The sequence below is a fragment of the Centrocercus urophasianus genome, unplaced genomic scaffold, assembly GCF_019232065.1.
Source record: "Centrocercus urophasianus isolate 14NV4802_14NV808 unplaced genomic scaffold, USGS_Curo_1.0 seq_2, whole genome shotgun sequence".
Taxonomy (NCBI): Eukaryota; Metazoa; Chordata; class Aves; order Galliformes; family Phasianidae; genus Centrocercus; species Centrocercus urophasianus.
In genome coordinates this window covers 789,452-813,217 of record NW_024884755.1, presented here as the reverse complement: position 1 = coordinate 813,217, position 23,766 = coordinate 789,452, and the positions used below count along the sequence as shown (strand labels likewise).

Here is a 23,766-nt window from a genome sequence, read left to right as displayed (position 1 = left end):
AACTTATTTGCCAGCTGGTGAGAATTACTTCAACAGTACAAAAATACACACTCTGGGGAGAATTGATGACGTTATAATTCTATCTGACGAGCCATACTGGACTCACCAGAAGCCTGAAGGCTTGAAGTGCTGCTTGAGAAAGAACAGCTTTTCATTTTCGAGGCAGCACGTACCCCCCTGGCGATTAATGGGCCAGACATGGCTGCAGTAAGGCCTCTGTGGGTTTTAGAAGGTGAAAGATGAGCAGGAAAAATGTTATCTTCAATTGTTTCTTGGACACCCAAAGCTAATATTGTTCCATCTCTCTAAGATTCATTAAACAAACCATCTCCAAAGATCAGATTTATTTAGCCATTATTGAATTATGCCAGCTCTTATAAAAAATGAGGCTAAAGCACACCAAAAGGTGATTTTGTAAATAGAGCCCATTCCATTTCTATTGTATAAACAGAGCTTGGTGTCACAGCTCCACATGCTTGCATGCTGCAGTTGTCTCACTACTGAAGTACACCAAATAAGGGCTCAGAAAAGGGAGTGTTTAGTTTTGCAGGTACTAAGTGAGATCACCGAGTGGTCAGATGAATTTATTTGACTACTTCTTGCCTGATAGCAAAGCCTTTCGGAAAGCTTCAAGCTGTAGAAATGTTTGCTGTTATTTTAAACCTTAAGAGGATTTGCTATTGATTCCATTTCCAGTGGATTCCCAGTTCCTAGGCCATAAATAAGAATTAATAATTTTGAAATAGGTGATTGTCTCCTGTATGAGAAAATACAGTTTTGCTGGTTTAGGACTTATATATAGGATATGTGTGAATGTAAATATATCATCAAGCCCTTAGAGAGTTACTAAAATGATGCACTTAAACCTATGTTTCAAGTAACGTCCTTGCTTCCTGCGCTGCAGCTAGTTACTGTGTTACTTGGATTGCATGGCCATGGGAGTTTTAGGGGCAACCAGGTGCTTCTGTGCAACTGGCCCTTCTAAGATACTACAGAAACACAGTCTGCTTCTGTTGGCACCGAAATCCAAATAACTGACAGAAGTTTCCAGAGTTAGGATTCTTAGATGAGCCCTTTGCCTCTGCAAAGGGGTGGAACAAAATACCCTGGGACAGCAATCCCATGTAGCACCCAAGCAAGTTCATGTTCAGGTCTGGCACATTCAACTCAGAGAATGCACTAAGTTTTGGGAGTGTGTTTTAGAATTGGCAGGTGAGGTTTGGGTCAGGCCTGCTGGGATCCCTCAGAAAAGCTGCACACTGATTGTACATTCATTGCAGTTTATGTATGTAAAGAAAAAAAAAAAAGTCCTCTGTGCTTAGAAGATAAGATGCATCCCATCAGCAGTTTTGACTCCAAAAGTAAGTTTTCAGCAAGTAACATCTGTTGTGTCAGGGTGGGATCCAAGTTGCTCTCAGGAATATAAAAGCTAGTTGTTTTCTGCAAGAACTGGTTCCAATTTTCCATCCATTTTGAAAGAGAAAAGGGAGAAAAATGTTTTCAATGTTTTCAGTCGGTTATATTTGTTTAGGTATCTTTGATGTGTTTCCATACATGGATGTAATTGTCTTTATATTTTAATATAAAGTTTAAACGCTAATTCTATTTAACTTGCATAGCAGAAGAGTGTGGGTATTCATCTTGGCCAGGGAAAATGTGATCTGGGACTGCCATTTTGCCACGATTTGCTTTTGGAGATGAGAATCTGCTGCCGTGCCACATGAATGTAAAGCACAGAGCACGCTGAGCAATTTGATCACAAGCAGCTTTTCAGCTCTGCGGTAGAGAAACCTGCATTTTGAGCAAGGTTTATGGGATGCCATGGCAATGTGAAGCCTGGTTTCTCTGCTGAGGTCACTAGCAGGAGGGCAGCCACGGCCAGCTTGTTTTGAATGAGGAGGGCTGTTCCCTCCCACAGACCTACACAGGGGTGCAGCTCTCACAGCTGTATCTGCACTGCTGGTTCAGAGCCTGTCAGGTAGGCTGGAACATGGGAGCCCACGAGCTGTTGATGTCAGTGCTTCGCAGGCCTTGTTGAGGTACCTTAAGCTACCAGGGCTGTGATTAGCAGCTCCTTGTCTGCTGAAACGTGAAAGTTCTGTTCGTTCAGAGAGGGACATCAATAGTTCACGGGCTCCTTTTGAGCACTCAACCCAAGTGTCTGAAAAACTTCTATTACTATTACATTGGCTGCTCCAAAAGCAATGCCTCTTATTTCGATGGATGCTAAAACAAAGAGTACAATAACACCACTTGACTGAGCAAATTCTCAGCTACAAAACACTACTTTTCAACAGTCACCACCACTAGCTTGGCATTTTGGCCATCAGTGAACAAGAGCCCGCGTGCCACGCTCATAAAAGCGACCCACTGCCACCCTTGTCTCACTTTCCTGATTTGGTCTGTTCCCTTCAAGCCGTGTGGGAGTTCTGCTTTTCTCTTCCATATCCCCTGTATTGTGTTTCTGAAGAGATATGGAAAAGGGAACAAGCACACAGATCCTTATCTTGCCTATTCTCACTTCCAAACATTAACTCTCGCAATTTCATATGGTGTAGCAGTTGCACTATTGTAAGCTGTGTTTCTCTACTTCAAATGATAACCAGCTGACAGTAGTGAAATGAAACTAAGAAAAAATGTAACACGTTCTCAATAGCTGTTTTTCTGAAATCCAATTTTAGAAATGTGCTCCTTACTGAAGTCCAAGCGATTGTCAGGATTCAAGAAAAGCAAGCTGTAAGGAATTTATGTCAATATGAATAAACCCAGTACCCACTGGGGAACTTCCCACATCAGTCAGTCACTTCACAATTTCATTTCACTGTGTTCCTGCAGTGTTTCATATACATTTTTAAAAACTGCTGAGGTGTTAATAGTGAATTTGAAGAAATCTGAGTTGTCTGAGTTCAAAAGTGTAATTTGGTTTTCTGAGAAAAAGGAAGTTAAAAAGTTTCTGACCATTTCTAGACTGCCTAACCTTATTACTACAACCTTTGTTTTCCTTCTCCTTCTCTATTATTTGACAACTTTTATTGTCCTTTATTTAGTTTGCAAGCTATGTTGGAGTTAGGAACATCTCTTTTGATCTGTGATGTCTCTAGTGCACTTCTGGGCATAATTATAATCATAAAAATCTTTGAAACCTTTCTACCTGATATCTTGTTATCACTGCAGTTGAGATGTTCTATAGTGGCACCATAAAAAAAAAATTAAGGTCTTTTTTTAGTCTTCAAACACTTAGAATATAATAAAAACAACTAAGTGAGGCTGTGTTTTACCTCTTTGTAGCACATGAAAAAATATCTGTCTCACTGCAGTATTTTAAATTCTCCCTTAATCCCTCAAGCCCCTATGAATAAAGCATTGGATTACCAAGTAATATCCACCATCAGGAGGAATTAGGCACTTTAGCTTTGGGTTCCATCCGAACCACTGCATTAGGAGAAACGTTACTGACGTCATGTTTTCCAAGGTGCAGCTGAGTCACGAGGTGCATTTCCCCCACCCTTCAAGACCTTGCAGAGATGATAAGACATATTTCTTATGATTCTGTCTCGTCTCTTTGGGTTGCCTTAAGGCACCAGCAAGCATATGGTTTTGCAGCTAAGAAACAAGTAGGAAACTCAGTTCCTGTTCATCTGTGCCAGCGAGTCTACGACAGAGCTGTGGCAAACTCGGCAATTTCCTTCATCTATAAGATTTATTAATCAGAATACCATTTTACTTCCAAGAAGACCCTTTTTAATCAGGGTCCTGATGTGCCAATGTCTTTATCTGCAATACTGAAGAATTAACTAAAGGACATCCTCTCCTCCATTCCTCATTCCCTCCCATCACCATTCCCTCCTCCTTTTTCTCCAAATATCGGTTTTAAAATGTGCTCTGGTGCCAGAGTTTTTGTGGTGCTGTACCATTTGTTGGGAGAATGCAATTAGGATTCATAGCATAAAGTGGATGGCATGCATCCCTGCTGCCTCTGCACTACAGCTGGGCCAGCACCTGGACAAGAACTGCCCAGCAGATCTGCCATGATTTCCAAAAGTGCCATCCTTGTGTAAGGCACAGGAGGGGTAAGAGTCGCCATGCAGCCTTGAACCATCATTTAATCCTTAGTGCTGGCAAGAAATTACATTCTTGCTAAATGTTTTTTTAAAACAGATTTCAGTTTTAATCGATTTGCTTTATGGCACTTGCTGTGTAATCCTGTCAATTGAAAGCATTTCCACTTACATTAATTTTCTTCCTTTTTTTAACTGATACATGGTGTGTCTGTAGTTAGATTTAGTACGTTCATGAATAACTGTTCTTCTGAGGCCATTCTGGCTGATGGTTCTATGGTTTTCTGGACAGCTGTTGATGGTGTCATTTATTGATGCTGCAGTCCATAACAGAACCTGCATGCGGTACCTTGGCTTGATTTTTCCTGCATCACATCACCACACAGGTGTTGACTGCTCTACAAAGTGTCACTTGATGTCATGTTCCCCTAGGAGCTGTAACACCCTGTCATTGTGTACTTCAGAAAATATTTATCTACAGGAGATGTCATTAGGCAGATCGTTATGAATCTGTTGTAGTTCTGCTTTTTTCCCCTGGCATGTGATTTTAAAATAGCAAAGGTCAAGTTGACATTACAGTCTGCAACCCAACTGTGCTTCTGACCATAAAGGTCATCTGTTTGCAAGTTGGAATGAGAGGTTGGCAGTCCATCCTCTCTTCACGTACCCCAGCCAGCAGTGTTCTCTGTATCCTTGGGACTGCTGTGGAGAAGAAAACCTTCTTGTGTGTGCAGTGATTATGTAAGTCATTGGGGATTTTAGAAAGCTTTCTAAGCAGTACAAGAGAATAACTTCTTTACAGTCTCTTACAGTTTTTCTTGTGTAACAGTAATTACATAATTGCACAGGGTTGAAGTTATTTTTAACATGTGATTTGTAGATGCCAGAATCTCTTTTGAGGAGTCCTACTGAAGAGTCATAAAGAAAAATGAATCCGCTAGGCTTCTCCTTATTATCAACACTCTAAAATGTCTTTGCTAAGTAGTAAATGCCAAGCATTTGTTACTTGGCATTTGATTAGTCACTTTTTTATTTCAACTCAAAACATGTATAAGATTGTGAAAATTATGCTAAGCTAACCATTAAGAAGAAAAATCTTCTTTAATCCAACTTTTGCAGTTTCCATCTGGATAAAACATCAGGGCAAAACACACAGGGCCATGTATCCTAGTAAACAAGCCTGTTGTTAGGAGGATGTGCTATCGGCTGTGAGCTGATTCCTGCCTTCAGCCTGTGTTACGAGCCCCTGCCACCACCTAACTGTATTGTTCAGATTAACACTTACTGCTGTTCCCAGGGCTGCCTTTCACAGAAGAAATTTCTGCAAAATCAACTCATCTTCAGCTATTTCTTTATTAAAATCCTTTCTTATCCATTGTGCCTACCAAAAATGAATGGCTGCAAATCCGATGTGCTCAGGCGGTGATCAGTCTAAATTCCTTTTCAGCAGGGCTGGAGGAAGGATTTTCTTATCATCACTGAACAAAAATGTGTGTGGTAAAAAGAGAGTTAGCTAAGCTACGTATCTGAACGCGTTATCTATCCCTGCTGACCCGTACAGCACACTGGTAGGCAGTCTGGTACTGCACATGCAGCACAAGAAAAACGTGCTGCCAGGAACACAAATGGTTGCGAGGGCTTGGTTTGAAGGAGCGGAAATCTAAAAGGCGACAGAAAGCAGAGGAATTGCGTTTTTATTCAGATACTGAGGCAGCACTGCTTTGTCACACTGTATCCTCTTTGTTCTATCACTGATTTATTTGCCACTGGCTAGAAATAGAAATGTCCATCTGTCTCCATGTGCCCTGCAGAGTATTTAAAGTACGCATCAAACCGTTTTCCTGAATCTGGCTCTCTGAAAGCCCCAGATTTTAATTGAACTTATGCTAATAAACATTTTCTTGGAATTTTTATCACTCCAAGATGTCAAAACTGAAGAAGAGTTTTAAAGCACGGTTCAGTATTCATTCTCCTACTTTTTTATTTGGTGCATGGTTTTCATTTGGTGCATGCTAAGTTTTATTCTTGATAAATGGGAATTCTGCCTTCACTGGTCACTGCTGTCGAAGAGAACAGGTCATTATAAAAGTGCCTTTCTTAACTTCCTCACTTTCTTTTGTGCTTCTGCAGAGTGTTTGATAAGTGATCGAGCTGCTTTGATTTCGTGTTTCCATTCTTTCCTTTTCTCGCTGCCCTTATTGGATACTGTCACAGCTCTGAGGAGAGTGACACTGCTAACTGGTGATGGCACTGTCAAGCTTCACGAAGTTCGATTCACATGGTTACGTGTTTAGTAAAGAAACATTTAAATTTCACGTTATCAAAACCCCTGCTACAATCATTAAGGTTATTTCAGTGACTTCCATATACAGCTTATATGTACTGTTATACTGCTGAGCTTCCTTTACAAGGCCCCCAACATTTCAGTGTCTTTGGTTAGTGATGGCATTTGTGAATATTGCAAATATTGCACCTGGTATGATAGTGCCTGAAAGACATTCTCTATCTTCAGAGGAAATAAGTGAAACTGCTTGGTGTTTTGTTTTTTGTTTGGTTTTGTTGTTTTAGTTTTATATACGCAGTCAGTGTTGTTTTATTCAAAGCTGGAAACTGGAATTTAAAAACAATGCCATGAACTATGACAGCTTAAGCTTTGCTTAAGCATGCACCAAATAGCAGATACGCAGAATATGTAAGAAGTCTATAGGAAACACTGTTCCATTTTTTGTGGAGTAACTGTAACGCTGAACTGTAGTTCTAAACATACAGTGAGAGTACAATACCTAGGTATTAAAGCAAAGTAGTTTGACTGCTTTTACTACGCTGAATGCTAAACATTTTAAACCATACTCAATCGTATGAAGTGTTACAATTCAGTCAAACCATTTTGTTGTGAAGTGCAGCAAAGCAAACCATTTCATAGCAGTTGTAGCTTTTGCTCTAGAATGCATTTTTTCCCCAAGAACTCTGGCAATTTATGTAAGCTTAACTTCAGTGATGAAACACGAGCTGCCTAGAGACAGCTGCTCCACACTGCTGGTAAGGATTTGAAGGCAGCTGATATCAATAAATGAATATTAACGTGAGTGGATGAAAGACACTCCAAAGTATATATTTCAATTTAAGGCTTAGATTTGGAGTAGAAATCTACGTCCTCTATGACAGCATGAGTCCTGTGCGTGATCAGTGTACTGAAATGCATAGGTTACATTTTTCCTATGTACTGAAATACATAGGTCACTCCAAAAGTAATGCCTCCTATTTATTTCCATGGAAACCACAACAGATATAACGAGCACAGTAACACTGTGTGATAGAGCAGAGTCTCAACCACAAGACACGACTTTACAAAATAGTTACTGCCAGTAGCTGTTCATTTTTGCCAGCAATGAACAAGAGCCTAAAAGTGTGCACCATCAGAGGTGGCCACTGTTGCTGTTGCCCCTGCTGAAACGCACCACCCGCTGCCTTGCTGTGCTCACATCCACCGTTCGCTCCCAGGAATGCTTAGCGAGCATCAATGAAATGTCAGTGGTGTCGTTTTTTCTGCACTGAGGAATTCGGCTCCTCACTGTGACTTCGTGTGCGTTTTTACATCAGACGCCATTTTATCGTACTGCCCCTCTGTGCCATCTGTCTCATGGCGGCAAAGTGTAAAAGAGTACTGGTGGGAGGGTTCAACTTCTACTGAAGCACCAATATCTGCCTCTGGCATCCTGGGCCAATATAATAAAACAGGAAGCATTACTTTCAGAGCATCTCTCATAATTTACAGAAATACCAGTGTCTCGTGGTTGGAGTTGCTCTACATCCGTGGTCTGTAACTGACTGCTGGAAATTCTAAATTAAATAAAAAAGGGAAATAATTTAGACTGTGAGGGATACCAGTATGAGAAAATTTGCTTTGAACTTTTAGTAACTGTTACATATGTATTATGTCTCTTGTTCTTACAGATTTTCTTTTTGTCTCTGGAGCATTTCGTTATGGCAGCATGCAGTGAACAATGACATGCTTTGACAAATACAGATGCCAAAAAGCCAAACAGAAACCGTGGCCTTCTTTTCTTTCTACTCCAACACAGTGAAATGGTGCTCTTACGGTTTTGTTATTGACTCTTACTGGAAAAAGCAAACTTCTGACTGGACCTTTTGTTCCCCAAACCTCTCCCAGTGTTGCTATGGATGCTTGACACAGTGACACCATGTAGTAGGCCCTGAATTGTTGTCATAACTAAGTTGCAATGGTTTTATATACTTCCCCATTTCCCAACAGCTTTCTGTCAGTTCTGCATTCCTTTTCCTGGGGCCTAATTTTCCCATGTTACTGGTTTGCAGATAGGCTTGTGGCCTCTTTCGTTCCAACTACCTATGAAAAACGTCAAAGAGCAGACGATCCATGCTATTTCCATGCACTCTGCATCATTATCACCACTCCCATCTACCTGGCGCTGCTGGTGGCCTCTCTTCCTTTTGCTCTGATAGGCTTCTTGTTATGGTCCCCTCTCCAGTCAGCCAGAAGGCCATATATCTACTCCAGACTAAAAGACAAGAGCCATGCCAACGAAGCTGCGCTGCTCAGTGAGTGGAAGGCTGCAGGGAATGGGAAAAGCTTTTGCTTTGGCAGTGCCAATGTTTGCCTGCTGCCAGATTCTCTGGCGAGATTTAATAATGTTTTCAACACACAGGCTAGGGCTAAAGAGATTGGCCGGAGGATCCGAAATGGGGCAAGCAGACCACAGATCAAGATATACATAGATTCTCCTACCAACACATCCATAAGTGCAGCGAGTTTCAGCAGCCTGGTGTCCCCTCAGGGTGGAGATAGCACTAACCGCACTGTTAACGCCGGCATGAAAAGGACAACATCAATGGAGTACAAAGGAGACAATTCTGGCTCCAACAACAGTGAGGATGGTAGGGATGAAAAAGCTGGATCTGGAGAGCCAAATGAAGGAGAGGAAAATACTTGCATTGTCCGCATAAATGGAGAGGACAACGGCCACATGTCAGACATAGAAACAGACATTGTCAATGGCCAGGCTAATGCTAGCGGCACAGCAGAACACTCACTGGAAGGCGACACGGAGATCTCAAAAACACCTAACCACAAACAGAAGGATGGAGATTCTGGCAGTTTAGACAGCTACTCTGCCTCAAGAGAGTCACTAGTTAAGGTTCGTGTTGGAGACGGGACAGTGGACCAAAGCACTGTTAACAACAAGCTCCTCTATAAAGCTTCGATCATGAAGAAGACTTCAGTACGGAAAAAGAAACATATGGATGAGACCTTTGATCATGAGATCTCTGCTTTCTTCCCTGCCAACTTGGACTTTCTGTGTTTGCAGGAAGTGTTTGACAAAAGAGCTGCAGAGAAATTGAAAGAGCAGCTTCATCACTATTTTGAATACATTGTCTATGATGTTGGGGTCTACGGTTGCCATGCCTGCTGTAGCTTTAAGTTTGTGAACAGTGGTCTGCTTTTTGCCAGCCGCTATCCTGTTATGGATGCTGCCTATCACTGTTATCCCAATGGAAGAGGAACGGACTCCTTGGCTTCCAAGGGAGCCTTGTTTCTCAAGGTAAGAGCTTTTTTTTTTTGAAGCCATAAATATTGACTCCACACATGTGACGAGTTGTGCTATTTTCTCTCAGTCGTTTCTGTTTGAAGAAAGCAATTTTCAGGTCTAGATTACCTGATATAACTGATTTGTAAGTTTTGTGGCCTAGATAAAATGTTGAAGTGTTGGACGTGCATGGAATAATGGGGGAGGTAAGACCAGAGTATAATTTTAAGTACCAAAATTTGAAGTAATTTTTGTGGAATTTCAGTTTCTTTTCGCAAAAACCTCATCAACAAAACGCACTTGTTCTAAATGTCATAACACAAGTACAGCACAACAGGCATTACTGTCAGATGCAAGGCCATGCGTTACGTGTTACTGTGAGTAGCATAAAAAAGCAAGTATTAGCTCTTGTATTCTTTGATAATAGTACGTGGCATAAACAAAAGCCTGTTTGTATCTGAATACAGGTTTTCCAAAAAGTTGGATCTAAATGATCTGTACTGTACTCTTTTTATAACCAGATGAAGTTTATTCTTTCATCGTGAAGTGTTGTATGCAAAAAACACGTGTGTTGTGCTGTACACCAGGGTAAGAAAGACTATCCTTCAGCATATGCACATATTACGGATTAAGAGATTAAAAACAATCTGCCTTCAGCTGCCTGTTGCTGAGTCAATGATTTGTTGCCCTGCTAGGCACACAGCAATGTCTCCGTTTCTTTTGCAGAGAATTAAGCCTCTTTTAAAAATTCCACTGGGATGATGAACTTAATTAGGGATTCAAGTTGTTAAATAATGTTACAGTTAAGCAGGGAATAGGGACCAATTAATATGAAGATTCAATGATGACTACTATCTCTTAAATATCACAAAATTCTGTCCCAACTAAGAGACTGTTTTACCTTGGGTCTGTGTCATTCTGAGTTACTGCATCTTATACATAAAATACTTTTAATTGTGAGCTGAATGTGTCCTGATACGAAGTGGCTTTTTCTGAATTGTGCGCTGTATGAGCAGTCAGTTCCCTCTTTGACCAAAAAAGAAAAGAAAGTAAGAATGATCTATTTTAGCTTTGAAACAAAATTGGTTTGAAGGTTGTTCTTGATGTAGAGCTTAATCTGACTGCATGCATGTGGAGTCCTGAGACAAAAGCTACAGTAAGCAAAAAGCCTGGCTTGTTTTTGAAGTCACTGAGAATCAATTCCTTCACTTCAGAATTTTTCAGGTCTTACAGTGGGACATCAGCAAGCAAACCACCATCATACAGTGAGGGTGGAGAAGCACGGGGTCCTTCTGGCCAGTACTTTGCTGTTCTAAACAGACAGCTTTTGTCACTGCTTTTAGATACTTCTTTTACTGGCCAAGGACAGCTCGTGCATTACCTTCTACACATGTGCTGTAATCTAATCTACATTAGAGTTTATCTTGGTGTGGTTTCGAGGATAGCAATACAGCCTTGCAAAAATACACCATCGTCCCAAGTGCCTCGCACTCAGTAGTGGCATGGTGTTAATTGTCTCTGACCCGTGCAAATTCTTTACGCTTATAATCCTGGTGGAAAGCACAGTGCTCCTATTTCTGGAGTAGGAAATGTGTTACTTGAGTACTGTTTCTGTAGTATACTTTAGAAGCTCGTTCTTGCATAGCTGCCATCTCTGAGTCAAGGACCAGTTGCTTTCTATGCTGCTTAAAGTGTGAAAAGGAAATGAGGGGAGACTTGAACATTCTGAAAATACAGATAAAATCACCTTGTTTCCACTTACTGGGAGGGTGAAACCTTTATTGAAATCTTTCAGAACCCCAGAGAAGACCCAACAACTAAATTCAGAGGAATGTTCAGAGGAGGGAATGGTTGATTATCATTTAGTGAGTACTGTTTTTCTCCTTGCTACAGATCTAACTGTTGAGATAAATAAAAGGTCTCAGAATCAAACTTTTAATGCAAATGGAATTATTTTGAATGGAAAGGCAAAACTGTTCTGGCAGAGTTGTGTCACATAGCAGATACCTGCTGTCAGGGGGCTGTGTCTTGTACATTTTTTCCTTTTGGAACAGGTTCTGTTTCCAGTGAATAGGAAATTATCCATTGCCCCCATCTTTTCTTCTCTGCCTTTATCATCTGGATTGTAAAGTTCAGGTTGAGATTTGGAAGGATTTGAAAGATTTGCTTAGTCACACAGAATTATTTTACCTGAGAGACTTATCCAGCTCAAGGGTTATTATTAGTAGCTACAATAATGATTGGCTCCTATGTACTGCTTTCATTCATATGTCCCTAAGTGCACAATAAAGACAGGTCACTATCTGCTAAACAGAAGGAGAAGCTACGGCCCAGGAAGTTCAGGTGATCTGAATCTGGTTTTAACAACTGGGGTGTCACAACAGCAACAAACCAAACAGACAAGGAAGCAAATTAACAGGCTAATGACTTCATGCTACCTAAGAGATATCTGAAGACCTGTGCAAAGGAATCCCACTAGTCTTGGTCTGTTCTCTTCCAAAAGACACCTGCCACAAAAGGTGCTGTTGCTAGCACATTCCTGACAGAGATCACAGGCTGTTTTTTTCCATCTGGGTAGGCTGATGTTCTCCAGGCCAGATGAAGGCAGCAGGATGACACGGTTGTGAGCAACTATTGTGTAAAGCCTGTTTTCTGCATTAGTGGCAGACTAATTTATATCCAACACTTTGATCTCCTCAAATTCTGGCAGTGTTTCTGTGTCCAGTATAAGAGGTTTTCAGTGGGACATAGAAGGAACACAGTCAGAGAAAAAAAATAGTGTATAATAAGGTGGAAACATAACTTGCACCCCAGTGACAATTTTGTGTCTGAAGTGTTGAACCACTATTCATACTTGCTGCTGAAGGCTCAGAGGAGAAGTCAGCAAATATATAAATCAGCCAATCCATTTCCATACCTTGACAGGCAGGACTCATGGGAGACTCCACTGTGACTCTGTGTTCTAGTGCTGCACTTCGCGTTAATTTACAAAGCCTAAGAAAAGAACCCTTGAGCTCTGTAGGTCTTACAGCTCTCACTTCTCCAACGGCTGCTCTGCTACAGATAGAGGAAAGACGTGTGAGTGACACAGATGCTGTCCTGGGCTGGGGATTCTAAACGAGGTTGCATCAAACTATACATAGCGTGTTGCAGCAGACTCGGTTTTCTGCAGCTGTTGGTTTGACACTACATAATTTTAATTCTCAGTATTTCTGATGAATTTAAAGGGAGTTTAAAAATACCCATCCCTTGCAGAAATTGGATTATGACATTGCAGTCAAATCAAGTTTAAATGTGTTATGAGAGCACCAGTTTGTAAATTACTAGAAGGTTTCAAGGTCTTAACATTCATCTTGAGGCAGTACTGGCAGTATGCAGCAATATCCTTAGTGATATTGCTTTCAGGGACGCTGTGCAAGTTTGGGGCTCTAGTGTAATAAAAGCAGAAAATTCACCTCACCTGTTGAGCACCTGGATTGGAGAGTCTGTCCAGGTTTTTCCAGATGTACCCATCTAATCAAACTTCTCCAGACAAATTTTTCCTCTTCCCTAGCCTTAAATTGTAATTGCTGTAACTAACGCACATCTAAACTGTGCAAGATATGTGCAAGCATAGTTGGGTCACAGAGGTCAACAAGAGAGAGGTTTTCAAGATGGTTATTAAATGAGAAGAGGTTTTGGAGTGGTTTTGTTCCTACTGAGACTGGGAGATGTGGAAGAATATGGAATAGATGGCTGTTCTGCATACTGTAATTTGGGAGCAGGCTGTTGGCTTCTTTGGCATCTGTCAAGAGCGCTGGTTTTAGCAGAAATAAGAATTCTGACTTCAGGCACAGTATTATAACAAAGCAAAGGCAAAAGCACAGTCTTATGTGGGTAGTTTGAATAATAGACTGTTGGAATCAAAAGGGAAAAATTGTAAGTCTTGTGGGTTTTGCACAATTTCTGAAAGAACTTGTGTTTAATTAATATTAATTCCTAAGCTTATTAGCAGATTTAGTTTTCAAATTCTCTGAAAATTACTGCTGTTCACAGGAATTACAGTAACTGTGCAGAGAACATGTTATTATTCTTTGTTTTAAAGGAAACCTAGCAACCTTTGCTTCATGTGCAAACCTAGCCTTGCTCTCAAAAGAGGTGATATGGTTTTAACAGACAGTAAAAGGAGCTCTGACTGCACAACTGCTTCCAAGCAGAATTCACTTGCTACTTCCCAAGCATCTGCGATTCATGATAAAAGGAGGTTCCCTGAATTACCTTCCCTGATTCTTTTGTATTTTACTGATGCATGTAAATTCTGCTTGGGTCATTTAAGCTTTCTTTACGTTCTCTTAACAGCTCTCCTGTGCTGTGGATGGTTATGAAGGGCTAACTTATGCTACGCAGCTGCACAGCCTAAATAACCTTAAGGATTACACAGAAAAGCAGGATGGCTGCTGAGGCCAATAGGAGATCATCTGGAGATTTCAGATTTTCTTCTCCTTGATCAGTTGTCCCGTGTTCAAGTTACCCCAGGATGTTAAAAGAAATGTCTAGTGCTGCTCATGAATTTGTTTAGCTAACTGTAAAGCCACCCCATTTAACTTAGGAGGGTAACCTAAACATCTTCCACATGTTCAGTTTTTGCTTTAAAATGTTAATGTAAGAATTGGACAGAGTCCAACAAACTTGCTGAGAGGTTTTTCATGGTTTTCTTTTTTTAAAGTAAAGAGGTAACTCTACCCATGATACTTTACCATGTTTACTTCACCTTGATATAATTTAAGCTATTAATCATGACCTTTTTCTCCTTCATTAGTAGGGACGTGCTAAAACTTTTGTGGAGGATGAAATGCAGGTTGGAGAGAGTGAGCTGTAGCCTTCATCCCTTTGAGAAGAGAAAGAGCCCTTCATTCGTGGCACCAATTTACAGCCACTTTCCCTCAAAAATAAACTTAATGAAGCTTTGCCAAATAGCTAATTCTCTCAGCTGCTAGAGCAGCAATTGTTGTCACATAACAGCTACAAAAAAACAGAATGAAATGATCAAGTACTACTGTGTGTAGAAAGAACTGCAAAGCACCAAACAGAATTTTGTGCTCATCTCTAACATGTAAAACGTTTTAAAAAGTTATTTAATATGCTTAAATATGTTGATAATCATATATTAATAATTTAACTAATATATCTTCTTTAGAAGTCACTACATATCCCTGAAGGCAAAAAGCAGAGTTGTCAATGTGCTAATACAGGATGCATGGTTTTGCAATGGCTCTGCTCACCAAAAATAACTACAACAAAGAGGGCAAGGTGCAGGAATACAGTACATCTTTTCTGCAAGTTACCTCTAATCTAAATCACCTCTGTGGGACAGGAATGTTTGAAGTATAAGTAGCTGCAAGTTTTCCTTGGCAACATCTCTGAACAGGAGGGGGAATTAGGGCAGTTTGACTCAGTATGCCAGCTTGGTGCTGACTTTCCTCTGAGTCTTGGAAAATAGTTAAAATGGAGGTGAAGGGAGAAAAAAAGCCTATGAGGAACTGATACAATCTCAGAGACTAAAAGTTGAAAGAGGAAAGCTGTATTATCTCTTCCTTTTTTTCTTCCTTAGTGCTACAGTTTACTCACTGTATTTGCACAGGAGGTCTTACGACGTTCTCCTAGCAGCTGAAATGGGAGGTACAGCTGTGTGCTGCTACCCGGCTGTCTCAGAGCATCAAACCAGGCCTGAACCAGGAGCGTGCAGAGACACTGCTGCTAGCAACTGCACAGTTGCTTTATCTGCAGTAATTTGTTAAACTTCTCCTCACGTATTTTTAATGCTACTAATATTGGCTAGTATGGCAAGAGTAGTGTTTCTGTGGGAGCATGTCACTGTCACATCTGCTGTAAAGTCTGTTTGTGTACCCTGGTCCTATTGTCTGTGGTGTTCTGATGAACTAACTTCTAGCCCCTGCACAGAAGATGCTCCTCGTGAGTTTGCTTCAAAGGAGAGGTTTTTTCCTATGGAACATGCAGGTGTGCTTTCAGCCTGACTAGTTTTAACTCCTAATAACATCGTTACTTGGTTCGTGTCATGACCACAGACTCGTTAGCCATAGAGCTGTACACTTTGGAGACATGCCTTCTTCACAAGATAGAGAAGCAATCAGTACTACAATTCACATTTATTCTAGTAACAAAAGTGGCAATTTAATTGTCAAATTCTCAGATAAAATGAATGGTGTGATTCATCTACAGACCAAGACGTAATTGAATCGTAATGGTGAAAGCTACAGCTGCTCTGTGTAACCCTGAGAAGTTACCTTTGGGTTTTTTGGCTGCATGCTGACTGTGGGCTGCTGAGCTCTTCAGCTCTTTCTCCGGTTTGCCAAAATCTTAGTTCTTTTCTGGTTTGCACACCTGGTTTTCCTTCCCGTGACAGAAAAAGCAATGGCATATTCTTTAAACATGTATGTATGTAAACCCTTCGTATTAAAGGGTACACACAGCAGTTGAGAAATTGCCTACTTGTCTTAGAATGGCTATGTACCTCTAGGTGATGTGAAGCTTCTACAAAATGTCACAAAAGGTTGCTTCCCTCTTAACAAACTATTTTTGTCTACACATTACTGGACAGTGTTTAAGAATCTTGTTTGAATCTTTAATTGAGTGTGATTTTTTCCTGAATACTACAGCTTCAATTTTTAAGCATAAAAGAATGAACTAGAGTGAGTGAAATAACATTACTTGCTGTCATGGGGATTACTGAGCTACTTGGAAAATCTTGTACATTTCATGTTTATCATTCAGTATATGTTTATCATATCAATATAAGAAGTATACAAAGCTGTAAACACAACCAGTATGGTCTTGAAAAGTTTACATTTATACACATCTGTCCCAGTAGTGCAAAACAGCTCAATCCTATCTGAGTCTCAATAGATATGCAAACAAAGGAACAGGGAAATGCTACCTAAACAGTGGGAGCATTTCAGTACCAGCTTAACAAATAGCTTCAGCTCTGCCATTGCTGTGTTAGCAAACCATCAAATACCTGGAAGTAAACATTCTTTTATTTCATTCACTCTAGTTGTAAAATTTCAACTGTTGCTACTTGAGAAATTTGTCAACAAGAATCCTTCCAGTGCAGCCTTGCTAACGTGATTTCTTTCACGAACACTATTTGTTACCTGCTCCCCATCCACTTGGAGGACACAGTGGTACTTCGTCTTGGAGAAGCTTTCAATACACAGCAATAGGAATTTACACAACTTTGCACTGTACATGACAGTGTCAGCATGGTTCCTCCAGTGTATTCTACTAAAGCTCTGTGGCATAAAGTGGTAAGGAATCTTTTAATGAAAAGTACTTGATGTCATTCTCCTGTGACTAACAAGAAAAATCTAGAGCTGTCGGTTTTCGCAGTTATTTAATTCACGGGCAGGGAATTGATGTAAATATGTTACAGTGGAAACTGGCATTTTGATTTCCAGGCACAAATACAACCACAGCAGAGTTAGTAGGCTTTTTTAAGGGAAAAATGGCTCCTCCTCATCTGCAGAGAGCTTCTTCCCGCACCAGCAGCAAAGAGAATACAGATGTTGAGTGCTATAATAGAGGTCAGAATGCACCTCGAGCTTTTACTTTTCCAGAAGTTTGAGTAGTTTGATTACTAAGCCTTTGCAAATGTAGTAAGAATTAGAATTAAGAATTTTGCATATTTCAGTGTAATAATATTGAAAAGGTTTTGTCAACTCAAAAATTATGCAGGAAATGCTACTAAACCTCAAGATAACTGAGAGTTTAACAGTATAGCACATATGACTTTTCCCTATTGTAATGGCTGACCTATTTTAGAAAGCTGGGAACTTAGATTTAGGTAATATTTTACAATAAATTTCTGTATAAGTAGCAAAGTGGTGCACAAGACATCTAAGACTTAAAAAATGCAATATCTGAATACTTCCCTATAAAAAAAAAGTGTATCAATGAATTTGTTACTGACACTGATCAACTAATGTAGACCAACTGAAGTCTGTGTTTAGGCTTATGAGGAATGAACTACTCTGGCTTATTCACTTGCACATATTTTCTATGTAAATATGAATTTAGAAGTGCCTTCTGCACTAAGAAGGAAGAAGCACGTTTTACTTGTCAAGCGCTGACCTGGCTTGGTGGAAGTGGAACCTTTCTGCCAGGATCCACGTTGCAGGCTGAAGTGAGCAGTGGGTGTTCTCTTCCTGCAGGGCTGCCACGAAGGTGGTTGGGCAGAGTCACCACAATATAAAATAGCCTTGAAAATGCAGTATTCTAAATGTAGCTACAGCACTTGGCCACACAAAGGAATGTTTCTGCACAAAATTACAGGGCTTGTAGTATTTGGGAGGTCAAGTAGTTTTCCTCGCTGTCCTTTTTCATCTGTGAAATACCAAACTAGAGTGAACAATCAGATTTTTATTACTATTTTATTTCAAACCATATTTAAGGTATTAATGTTTTTCCTGTAGCTGGGGACTGACTAAGAGGCTGCAAGAATATTTATTTTCTCTCTCTTAGTAGTTGTCATATTTATATTTTCCTCCATTATGATTATACTCAAAACAACTCTGCTTGGCTGTTTACATCAAGGCTGCCACTTAAAATAAAACCCACAAGTCAAAGAAGTTGGGGAAATGGGAAATCTGGGAGATGAGCGGCTTTGGATATACTTCCATTCTGGCACTTTCCAAAGAAATTCTAATTCTGTTAATGAATTACACTGATGTCTGCGCATTTTTTTTGTTCTTGTTTGGTTCTTGAATTAGAACAGTGCTCATGAGAGCACCTCTCCCACTCCCTCAGCGGTGCGTTCTGTTCCTACCATGTGCACAGCCAAGCGGTGCTGTCCCCTGGCAGGGTGTGTTGTGCCCACTCACCTGCAGGTAGCTGCAGTCAGCCTGGGCCATTTCTTGTCATTCTTGGAGAGCTACAGATCCCAAGTCCATTTCAGTTTAGATACGCATGTACAGGGACACTGCATTCCTCATTTCTGATTAATGGCTGTGTGGTGCTACATATAAATTCGTTTAAGAGTACAAGATCTTATCAAGCACTCCATTAAGGCTGCACAGGAAATTCTAAAGCCAATTTGAGTTGACTTTCTCAAATGACTGGAACTTCTATTTGCACATTCAGCTTTTAGACTTAAATCTTTTATGCTTTTCTGGAAAACAATTCCATCTGCGTTATGCACTGAGAGGATCCTAACAAGCACATTCTTGCTCTGAGACAAACTTTACATGCAGTGTTTTCAGTGTGGTTATGTCAGGTAACAATGGAAGATGTATCACATGCACAATTCTTTGCTGCAGGAGTCATTGCAAAATTGCAAACCAGTAGACTTTATGACAGTTTTTGATGCTGACGTCAAAATCTGATTCTGAGTTACTAAGTTTGGAAAGCAGTATCCATACACCTGCCTGCCCTGAATAGTAGAAGACTTACACAGATGTTTCCCAGTGTTTTCCATATACACAGTGTAAGAAATTGGAATGATCCTCATTCTAATTCACCTCTGACACTGTGACAGGTTCAGACCAAGGCAGCCTGCTGGAGGAAGAGTTCTGCAGCCAAACTCCTGCAGTACTCAGTGACAGCCACTGTCACTTTCTTGTCACTGTCACATTCCTTGAGATCTTGCTACTTTCTTGTGAGTTTAACAGAATCCTCTGGCCTAGAGGTAAATCCATCGCTGATGTACCTCCTCATCTTCCTCTGCCTTCAGCCTCTGTGAAGGAGGTTAACTCTGTGGAAACAGCACTAGGAGCACCATCAATATTCATCCTGTCTAAACGAGGATGAAACAGACTTGAGGACAGAATAATGCAAGATGTTTATTGCATGCTTTTCTAGCTGCGCCAAATACTGAAAGTTACCAAGGCATTGGTAAGTACAAATGACTTCTAAATTCACTTGCTTCAAAGCCAGCTTTCCAGTTATACAATTATCAGATGGTTCTTAGTTTTCTTGTTTTTTCAGCTGTCCAAGTAAACTGACAAAACTGTGTCTGTGTGTGATGGTGGCTTTTTCTTTTTTTTAAGCAGTTATGAAGGAGTATGTGTGTTACATGCAAAACGGGACCTCAGTAATGCCAAGTGTGATGATCAGGTGTTCCCTGAGGGGTTTGTCTGTTCCCAAAGCAAACTAGGTGGAAAAAATAGAGAAAAAGGCCGGTGGCATGTATGAGCACTGCACCACTGCAGTTGGTAGTGGAGCTGTATGAGCTGCTCCATGGATGACCTTTTATCTCTTCCTTTCCTTTCAGGTGCAAGTGGGAAGTACACCTCAGGACCAAAGAATTGTGGGATACATTTCCTGCACTCACTTGCAAGCTATTGCAGGTACTGTCCTAATTTGCTTCTCACAATTTGTTACTTTTCTATGCTACCGGTAGCACTGTGCAAAAGCTGCCAGCATTGCTCATCCAGTGTTTTCCACAAAGAGCAGTGTGCACTGAGGACAATGGTGAAAGAGCGAAGAAAGGAAAGTAGACAAATACTTCACAAAATCTTTGCATTTCTTTCTTGGAGTAATTAAGTATTACAAGATAAGCACTGTAAAAAATCCCTTGAGAACTCTTCTTCCCTTTGCTCTCTTGACCAAATACCATTATTTCAGCAAATGCATTACTGTCACCATTAGTTGTATTTATGAACCCATATGGTGGCTACCAGTGTACAAACGAAAGTTATGCAAGCAGAAATCAGAGGTTGAAAGAAGCCTAAATTCCCTGTTTTTACCTGCCAATTTCATACATAAACAGCTAGCAAGTTAACACTGTTGTTGAAAATTTTTCTTAGATGTGTTTTAGAAGGAATCCCACTGTTACATTTGTTACAGCATGAACCAGCACATTATGTCTCCTTTGTTCCGTGAAACAGCATTTTCTAAGATCCGTAAGGATAAGATACCACAACGCTTAAGTGGGGTTTGGAAGGATTTGTTAAGAATCCTCACTGAATTAACAAAAAAGAACGAGATGTTCTTTAATAGCAGATGTCTGACTGTGAGATATGTGGATTCCACTGCTCATAATAAGCAGCCTGGAATTTCATGTAGGTCATCAGGTCATGGCTGGGCTTGTTTCCTCCTTAACCATCGCAAACCTTTCTGATGATGGCACTCAACACCTGGCTCTCCTCCTGTCAGTAGGCAGAACTAGACAGTGACCTTATCTCCATTTTACAAACCAACTCCAGGAAGAGAGAGCAGGAAAAGTTAGTGACTTCTGGTAGTTCCATTTCGTTTTTACTGTTCTTACACATATGTTTTGAAGTGAAGTTTCTCCATTTTAGCTGTTGGTCTGAACACTTGTTAATTAAATGTCTATGGAAAATATTCCACGTCTCTCTCCTATCTTAGCATCAAAACTATTAGTTCCAGACTTTACAACAGGTGCAGTAATGAAGTAACAGTCAAATCTAAAAGCCTTTGCTTTGTGCAAAGGGAGGAATGCAAACACTTAGTTTTACTCGATGTGATTCTTGGGCTCCTGAGTGAGTGCTGCAGAGCACCAGGCAGCCCTCCTGGACTAGTGGAAGACAGAATGTATGCTGCAGGTTGAGACAAGGCAGAAATGCAACGTGAACAGCAGAACTTTGAATCTGTGCTCTACGGTATGTCCAGGTTAGCCCAGACAGACAGCCACCATTCCCAGTGCGTTAGAGAGACGGAGAGTTTTAAAGAAGATTCATGAATTTTTCAAACACGTTTTAACAGTGTACCATTGTTCAGTTTTCTATTTCTAACTCTGGAATTATGGTAATGCATGGTGACATTGCTGTTGTAGAGCTGAGGATTGTTGCTGCTATTGTTTGTGTTATAAGCCTCTGGTTTTAGTCCAGTTTCTTTTTGCATGTTTTCTTAGCTATAACCACATTATGACATCACTAAAATACTAAATAGGAATGGGAGAGAAAAAAATATGTATGTATTGGGAAGTTAACATTCTTTTTTACTAAGTCAGTCTAAAGCTTCTCCAAATTAAAAAAAAAAAAAAAAAAAGTAATTTTACATTTTCCTATTTATGTTCTTGCTTTGTATTTTTATGCTTATCTGGCTCAAGCAATGTTCAGATAGAACAGACAAGGATCTAAGAGTCTAAATGTCCTTTGGTAAATCATATTAGTTTATGTAATGAAATAGAAAACTAAAGTTCATAACAGTTTGGCAGAGCTGCACTTCAGTGTGTATCATCTGATTCAAGACATTTCACACATTTAAAAAAATGTCAAAAAAACCCTCAGGTTCAACTGTGTAAAGATGTGTTATCGGTAACAAGAAGCACTGCTTAAAAGGTTAACCATTTAAATCATCTTGTCACACGACTGGGTGCAATTTAGCTTCCCCTCTAGGATACACAAACTTGTGCTTGACAGTTGTGGTACTTACATGAGTATAAAATGAAGGGATGCAACTGTTCATGGTCAGAGAAGAACTAATGCTTTTTTTTTTCCTAAGAGATGTGCTAGCTAAACCCTGTTCCAAGCAATTATAATTTGTTCAGAGCTGACTTTCACCTTTTTCACTAAAGCTTTAGAATTAGATGTAGATTAATCTAACCTCTCAATTCCGTACCTATTCCTGAATGTTGTTACAAAGGAGCTTTTCCATTTCCACTCTGGAAATAGCTGCATTTCAGTGACAAATGAGGGGGTCCTTAACGAGTCTAGAATGTTATTTTCCAGGGGGCTGTTAACTTTACACGGTTTTTCTATGTTTTTCAGTTAGTGTTTAATGTTCTGGGAAGATTTTGCTGCCTAGAATCTACCTACTTCCCAAGTCCCTTTGAGTCATGCCTTTTAGACATCCTACCAAGAGACTGAATGGAGGGAGCCTCAAGCTATTGCAGCCCAGGTGCAGATAATATGCACTGGATGCTCTCTCATAAGCTCAGACACGCTTCTTTTTTTGCATTTATTGCAAATCCAGTCCTTGGCATGTGCTGGCAACGCAGACTTTTCCAGAACTGGCTTTACCAATCCATATGTAGCTTAAGCAGAACTCAACTCGAGAGTGAGAGATCTCTCAGTGTTTGAAATCATGGCTTGCGATCAACAATGTCTCTGGTGTTAAACATCCTTAGGCAGTGATTCTATATACATTTCCGAAGCAGCAAAGCTAGTTTATGCACACCATGTCAGTGTACCCTTGCCTTTCCTCTCATTTACACTATTAGCTGTTACAGGCTGTGCTGTGCTTGACTGGGGACCTTACCTAACTGCAGTCTAAATGAGCAGAACAACAAGGTTCTTTTGTTGCTGTTGCTGTTTTGGTGTTTTTTTGTTGTTGTGTTTGGTTTCCCCAGCTCCTTCTGGCTTGGATAGATTATGCAGGGTAGCTTAGTTCATCTCACAGTCAGGCATGGCACAGCCTGTCTCATGGCTAAACTGGGTGGGTCCTTTGGAATTATCCTACAACGAACGAAGGTGAAGTATTTGTTTATGCTAGCTGTGGTTTCTCATAAAACCCCTTCATCCTTCCATGAAATCTGAAGCTGAAGGGAACTAGCAAAGAACTGGGAAATGCTGACTGCAGGAACCACTCACCACACGAATACTTGCAGTTTTCCAGCCCAGTTACTGAGGAAAAGGGTGTAGAGCAATTAGCACAAATCTGTATTCTCTGGTTAATCACTGGTGGCAGTCAATCAGATCAGTGATTCTATCTGAACGTTTAATTACAGGGGAAGGCTGGAAGAAGGAAAGTGGAATGTCATATTGGGGAGATATTTCCTAGTGCCTTCTGTTAATATTAACCAATGCTGTTTCAGTGCAGCAGCAGGCAGGCTCTGAAGTGTTGTTTTTTTTCAATGACTGTTCTGGACTCAGGCTTGGCTTCTCCTCTACTTCGGTGTCCAACCAGGTCAGTTACCTTCATCTCCAATGCTACAGATCACTGGGAGCTGTTAAGACTCAGTCTCACTAGGAAGTTTTGCACCCAGATATGAACAGCACCTGCTGTGTAGCTACAGGAAGGCAGACAACATTAGTTTAATGCTAATCTCAGAAAACAGTTATATTCAAGTTGCATTTAGGGGATTTTTTTGTTGGTAACAGAGCTGTAGCTCACTTCATTGCACTCACTTCACTTCATGTGCTTAAGTGCAATTGCTTCCATGACCTCTAGTGGGGAGAACCAGAGAT

The 23,766-nt window shown here is 40.4% G+C and overlaps 1 protein-coding gene across 4 annotated transcripts in view; it reads left to right on the top strand.

Moving 5' to 3' along the window:
* SMPD3 (sphingomyelin phosphodiesterase 3) overlaps positions 1 to 23,766 on the top strand; it is a 52,981-nt gene that overhangs the window by 7,250 nt on the left and 21,965 nt on the right. For 3 of the 4 annotated variants that reach the window (XM_042821697.1, XM_042821698.1, XM_042821695.1), the window contains exons 2-3: positions 8,013 to 9,637; positions 19,887 to 19,962. In XM_042821697.1, the coding sequence (XP_042677631.1) occupies positions 8,300 to 9,637; positions 19,887 to 19,962 (1,414 nt within the window). In that variant the 5' untranslated portion in view covers positions 8,013 to 8,299. Of the gene's footprint in view, positions 1 to 4,657; positions 4,800 to 8,012; positions 9,638 to 19,886; positions 19,963 to 23,766 lie in introns of those variants that run through there. The other variant, XM_042821696.1, reaches the window with a different exon arrangement.